This window comes from Rhodamnia argentea, chromosome 8 (genome assembly GCF_020921035.1).
Source record: "Rhodamnia argentea isolate NSW1041297 chromosome 8, ASM2092103v1, whole genome shotgun sequence".
NCBI classification, from domain to species: domain Eukaryota; kingdom Viridiplantae; phylum Streptophyta; class Magnoliopsida; order Myrtales; family Myrtaceae; genus Rhodamnia; species Rhodamnia argentea.
Window position 1 is genome coordinate 25,397,752 of NC_063157.1, and position 6,997 is coordinate 25,404,748.

At 40.8% G+C, this 6,997-nt stretch overlaps 1 protein-coding gene across 1 annotated transcript; it reads right to left on the reverse strand.

The window, feature by feature from the left end:
* Nucleotides 1–664: 664 nt before the first annotated feature.
* LOC115735486 lies at nucleotides 665–1,422 on the reverse strand. The gene has a single exon (XM_030666742.2). The coding sequence runs from the start codon at nucleotides 1,351–1,353 to the stop codon at nucleotides 688–690; it is 666 nt and encodes a 221-aa protein (XP_030522602.1). The 5' UTR covers nucleotides 1,354–1,422; the 3' UTR covers nucleotides 665–687.
* Between the last annotated feature and the right edge of the window lie 5,575 nt (nucleotides 1,423–6,997).

Sequence of the window (6,997 nt, forward strand, 5' to 3'; positions counted from 1 at the left end):
AAGAACGTTTTTAACAAATACGTTAAGAAAATTCTCGCGAACTAATCCTTATTAACTAGATAGATGACTCGTATTTCTTACGCAAAAAATGGTTTCTTTACTGCTGTTCAGTAATTTCCGCGTTGAGAATATCGAATTTAAGGAAACAATGGACAACAATTTCACGCTATATTGAATTGGTGACTTTAATTCGTAAAATTAACAGCTACATGATGTGCGGCCGTATAATTATGCACAATGCAAAAATCTCAGATGAGACGATGAAGTAAAGAAGAAGGAAAGACATGCTTTGCGAATAGGGAAATGCTTCCATGACAGTATGATAGTCTTGTCAATTATTTCTAAACGTAGATCCACACATCATCACTGCATATTTTGCATAAAGTGCTTGTTAATTGAAAAATCGTGGAGTCAGAAATAATGACAATATTGTCGGATTATCAGGGTAGTAGCTCCCTTGCAAGTATTGGCATATCATGAAGGCACGAACTAACAAGAAATCATACAAATTCCTATATGATTATTAGAAACTTATATCTCTCTTTAATATTATTTTTACAGCTTGCGAGGGCAAATTTGACTGGGTCATAAACAAAAATTTTGACAATTTCTTCTGCATTCACTCCAATCATTAGCAAAAGAAAATAAAAAACTATCGTCATCGCACTACACATAGACATGCACATGTTAACCTTCCTTCTCCTTTTGCTTCCACTCCAATCCCATGAACCGGCACGGCGAATACCTGATCTTCTTGTACTCCGATATCGTCTCGAGCTTCGGCGACCACACTTGCTCCCTCGCCCCGACCAGCTGCTCGTACTGCTTCTGCAGCTCCGGCGTGCTGCAGAGCGGGCCGCTGCACGGGCTGACCGAACCGTTGTTGCCATTCCCGTTGCCGCTGCCGTCGATCCCTTTCCCTCTCGTGATCAGCCTCGCGATGAACTCCGGCACGACCTTGATCGAGACCCGCCCGTCCTCGCCCTTGATGTACTCGAACGGGCCGCCTCCGCCGAAGCTCATGGGGCCGGGCCTGGGGCTCCCGGAGCCCAGCGCGGCGAGGGAGGAGGCGGAGAGGGTGGCGGCGCTGCCGTGGCTGGGGAAGCAGTCGAGGGGGAGGACGAAGTAGGTCTCGCCGCGCACGAGGGGGTCGTCGAGGGCGAGGGCGGGGATCGGGCGGCCGAGGAAGAAGGAGCCCGCGTGGCACACCATCTTGTCCGGGAACTCGAACATGATCTCGCCGGCGACGTGCTTGCCGGTCAGCGTCCTCGTCGCTCCCTCCCAGAAGACGAGCTTGACCTGTGATCTGGAGCTCCGTTGGTGGTGCCAACACGGCGACACGGCATTTCCCATGAAAATGCAGATTTGAATGAATCTGAATCTGTGTCTGCGTCTGCGCCTGCGAGAGGAACAGAGATAGAGAGAGAGATTTGAATGAAGAAGAAGATGAGAGGTTTCGGGTCGTAAATATACGAAGAAAGCGAAGCAAATCATTCACAGACTTTTTTTTTCTTTTGAAATTTATTATTGTTCTTCGAGGTTTTGGTCAAAGATGCCGGCTTTGACCGGCTGTCTCCGGCAGATATACATTGCATGGAAGTGGCTCCTCGTTCTACTTGACTAGGCAAATATGCTCTTGGTAGTGAGATTGCAACCTACCCAAAAGTCAACCCTCCATTTAATTACCCATGATTTCTCTTTCATTTAGTCCTAAAAAAGAAAAGGAAAACACTATCTTATAAAATTAGCCTCTCTCCGGCATGATCAATAAAGCCAATAGCCATATAGAAAATTAGAGTTTCACACTCTTATCTAAGTATGAAAAAAATTGTCCAAAAAGTCATAAACCTGTTATACGGCGGTCAATTCAATCCATAAGCCTTTTAATTGTGCTAATTTAGTTCTAAACCTTTTGACGATTTGCCAACTTAGTTCTAAGCCATTCCGATTGTGATAATTTAGTCACGAACCTTCTGAAGTTTTCCCAATTCAATCCTAAACTTATTATTTGGATAATTGGCTGAAAGGACCGTTTCGACAAATTGTCAGAAAGCTTTAAACTACATTGGTAAATCGTCAAAAGGTTAAGGGCTAAATTGACACAATTAAAAAGTTTAGGACAGAATTGACAGCCGTGCGATAGATGTAAGGCCTTTTGGACAATTATCCTATCTAAGTACATTTGCATCTGTTCAGTTATCTCCTGGAATATGTTTTGGATAAAATTATGAGGAATCGAAATTAAATTTTTCAATATGTAGGGGAATGAGGAAGATATAGATTTCAATCGTAGATTGCGTGATCGCCTAGAAAGCATGAGAAGGAAAGAAGTGTTCCTCCGGTCAGAGAAAATAAACAACACAGGATCCCCCACTTGCATCTTCAAAATGGTCAAACACAAGTTAGAACTAATCAAATGATTTCTTGCCCGCTTTTGCAGGCAACTCTGCCGACTTGCAGTCCACATTAATGATTGGGTTAGATGGAAATTATTAAACATCTAGGAAGAGCAATGGCATTCTTAGCTCTTGTTTTGAAATTATTATGAACATAATTAGACATCGAAGAATTGCCTGTGAAATGTATTATTTAATCTAAAGCGGATCGTGCATTTTTTTACACAGGAACTAGAGAACTACCCTCGTTGCCTGTGCAAAATCACTGTGGATCTCGATTATGCGCATATATCGGCTCAACCCTAGAAGAATAAATCGAAACCTAAGTTCCGTTTGTTTCGCGGAAAAAAAAAATGAATGATTTGAAAAGCATTTTCTCAAAAATGGTCGTTCGTATCTTTTACAAAAATAAATGAACGAAAGCCATCTTATCATCCACAAAAATATTTGGTTATCATATTTTTCACGAACTAATTATCTTCAAAAATATTTTTAAAATACTTGTTTTTCGCGAAATAGACTGAGCCCCGAATACGAGCCTGTGATAAATGGGTCAACATAGAGCAAATTGCAAGTTGGGCATGGGAATTGCGCATTACCTAAGTGCTCGTGATGCAGCCTTGGGAGCGTTGACCGCCGTGCTGACTTTTTTTTTGCCGGTCGAAAAAAGGGAAATTTGGACTCAACCGAAACATCAAATCACCATTTGTTGCTGCTCTGCTTCTTCGTGCTTTCTCCCTTGACTCCTCAACGCTGTCCTTCGCTATCTAGTGGTAGTTAACTCATTTTTGGCAGGCTGCATAGCATTGACGCGATCCATACCTCACACATTGAGTTGGGGATTAAATGCAGTATAACAAGAAAATCGAGAGGGAGAGAGGGAGAGAGATCGGATGGAAGAGAGCCACCGATCAAAAGAGTGATCGGAGGAAATTTCCGTCGATGAGAACGTGGACTAAAACACGACCCTCGTATCGATAGCTAGTATAGCGAGCATGTTGTCATGATCTCTTCCGGAGAATAGAACAATGGCTCGAGCAATTGGGGACGGCACATGTTCGAAGCTAGGCTCGAGCGATCGACAATACGACAACGGTTCTCAAAACACTACGAGCTTGTATAGAGGGGACGGGGATGGTACATGTTCGAATCTTCTTGTCATAACCATATTGGGGTCGAAACCCAAGCAGGATAGGGTTATTACTCGCGTCACGGCTTTGGAACCGGAACGCTACGTGTTTATCAAACTGGTTATCTAATACAACGCTTTGACGAGTTCGAAACGCGTGAGAATCGATTAAAATGAATGCATGTAGGGTGCTGATACAGAGTCACAAGTTTAACCCCGTTTAACCAAACTTTTAACTGAATGGTCCTAGACATTCTATGGTGATACAAAGTAATTATGTATGACACGACGCATGTGCATGGGCATTGCATGGCGGATCTCTTTATTGTTTCCCAATTCTGTCCGTCCAAATTTATCATCGGCTCTCCTCTTGCTCAGCACAAGTTTTCTAACCATTTCATCCGGGCCTAGATGCGCACACCAAAATGCCGGAAGAGATCGGGCAACGTTTGTTTCGCGAAGAATGAATGATTTGAAAAATATTTTTTTAGAAATGATAGCTTGTATCACTCACAAAAATGGATGAACGAGAAATGTTTTTGTCGTCCATGAAATTGTTTAGACATAAACTGTTATTGACTAATTATTTCAAGCAATACAACCAATCGTTTTTAATAAATTATTTTTCAAATCATGCACTTTTTTGCGAAACAAATGGGGAAAAAAACTACTCGAGAAAGGAAAATGAATTCTTGAAATTTATTTTTGAGGAATTGTTTTTCTTTGTTTGGTGATATGTGACCAAAAATATTTTCTAGTGTTTGGATCTCATTTGGAAAATGATTTCAATCTCATGATGTTATCTCGAGAAAAAAAATGTTTTAAATAATTTTTTTATTTATTATTTTATTTTATTTTTACAGTATATTTATTTTTCATATTTTTATTTATTTTTCTTTGTCCTGTGCCGGCCCTCGGCGACGATCGGCGATCGACCCTCGGGCATGACCGGCGACCAGCCATACTCGGCCGAGCCTCGCCCGCTTTGTGTGGCCGGTTGCCGGTTGTCGCCGAGGCCCGACGACCGGTAAAGGAAGAAGAAAAAGAACAAAAATATATAAAAAATACGTAATGTATAATATAAATTATGAAATTAATAAAAAAAAATATTAAAAAATTGAAATAAACAATTTCGAAAAGTGTTTTCACCTATTTTGATATAAGAATTCACTTTCTTAATTTTTGCATAAATTTTTCATCGAGTAAGTCATTTTCGACGAATCAAAAGGCAAAATTCCCAAAAACCAATTCCCGAGAAAAGCTTCTCGGACGCATTCTTAATTTCATTCGGATCAGTTCTGTCATGTGGGCGGCCAAAACGAACATGCATGGAAATGACTTTGGACAACTCCTTGTGGTCGTGAATTCCGTGATGCGGTCGAGTTCGCAAAGGCCGAAATACTATTACGAGTCTGAACAAGAAGGGTCACCGAAATCGACCGGGTCGATGTGCACCGCACGCTCCTCGCAAAACCCAAGTCACGAAACTTCCTTTGACTACGTGCCGCAAGAGAAGTGCGGTTTGCGACTTGCTGATGACATCGACGGCGTGAATCGTCGGACCAGCTCGCGGATTCTCGGGAGGATGATCAACAATGGAACGACTTAGGGTTTTACGAACGAAAAAGGTTTGCGCACGGGCTCGGGTTCGCGATACTAGAGAGTCGGTCGCATGATCGAGAATGGTCGTGCGGAGATCGACTAGGATTTCATCCAACGATCGAGAGACGACCATAAAATCAAATCCATGTGTAGCACGGTCGGTTTAGTATATGTCACTAGTCATGCTCTAAGAAGCTAATCTATGGTCTGCTATTTGATTCTAACTCAATGATACGGTGTTGCGTTCGTTTGATTCGCGAAAAATGAATAATTTGAAAATATAAATTAAAAAAAAATGGAAAGAGAGTGGTCAAAAGTAAACCAAATCCATACCTTCTCTCTATTAAACTAATTAGACTACCCTTAACACGAGGACTAAAATGACCGAAATAATTATGTGATTCATTTATTGAATGATGATGCTAACAAACAATTTCATATAGAAATTATAGATGAGAAAATAGTAAAGGAAAAAGATTGCTCTTATTTGAAACGCCTCATGATCTCCAACCAATTTCGTATTTCAGTATAATTATCGGGAGTAGGCGCTGTAACTTGTTTTCAGTATTCAGTAGCTCGATCGAACCAAGCGTTCGCAATTTGGGAACCTCCCAAGTCGAACGGCCTGTTATCTCCGATTCGGAGCGGGTGTTTCAATTTCTTCCCTTAGAACCGTACCGTACTTGAGAATTACCCACCTCGTTTCGCCTTGTCGTTCAATTCTTGCGGCGTCGTGTTCTTCTTCTTTTAGGTTAACCAAAAGCAAAATAGGTTAATTCCATAAGTTTCAAACTTGAATTTCCATCAAATGGCTAGCCATTTATTTAGTACAAATTTGGTCGTTTGTTGCTCCAACTCTTGATGCTAACCACTCCAACAGCGACACTTAACCGGATCTATCGTCTAATTCGAATCTTACAAGACAAAAAGTTACACGAAAAAAACAAAAATCTTGTAATAATGTTGACTTTGACAGATGAAAATAAATTAATCTTATGGATTAGTGGCACTTATCCAAAGTACAGTACGACTTTGACCACCCACCCTTGATCCATAGATATTGACTAGACTTGGTGCATGTATGATGTATCTTCCACTCGAATTTCCGATGGACAACGTGTATTTTTTCGTCTGGGGTTATTAGAAATTAGAGTGAAATATCGTCTCAATTTTTTTTAAATTTATTATTATTATTATTATTATTATTATTGCAGCTTCATTAGGGTATGAAGAACGTGCTCATTTGACAATTCTCCTGATTTTGGGTCCACCGAAGGCTAATTTCCGCCAACCCCAGCTATTCATCATTTTCACATTCTTATCAGCCGCTGACAATATAAAATGATTAGGTTTTCGAACTTTTCCTTTAATGTTGGTCGTGTCTAGGGCAAAATCTTCGTACGAGGAGGTTGTTCACATCGTGTGAACAAAACCCCAGCCTCTGCCCGATGATACACGCGATTATCTAAACTCAGGTCTTGATTCGATGTATGCCGGTTCTCGCACGTGTTACGGCTTACTTTTGAGGTGATATTGTAAACTTGTTCAATGATTTTATTTTCGAGATAAGATGAGAACCGTCGTGTATAAAAAGATATAGGTTAAGAGCGCATGTCGTATAGTGATGGCGGTGTCCCTAGCCTTTCATTGCGGCAAGGAGGTGTTAGGAAAATATTGACACTTGTAAAATGCGAGACCATAGGGTGTTTACATGCGTACGGGGAAAATGGCGCAAATAGTCCATGAATTCTGGCTTAATGTCCAATGTTGTACTAGATTCATATTATGTAAGATGTGGTCTCTAAACTATTGGTAAATATTCAATATAGTCATTCCATTTGCTCAAATGACAAATTAAATGTTATTTGAT

What these genes read in the sequence shown, in the direction of transcription:
- LOC115735486 (XM_030666742.2), bottom strand. Translation starts at nt 1,353, where the DNA reads ATGGGAAATGCCGTGTCGCCGTGTTGGCACCACCAACGGAGCTCCAGA.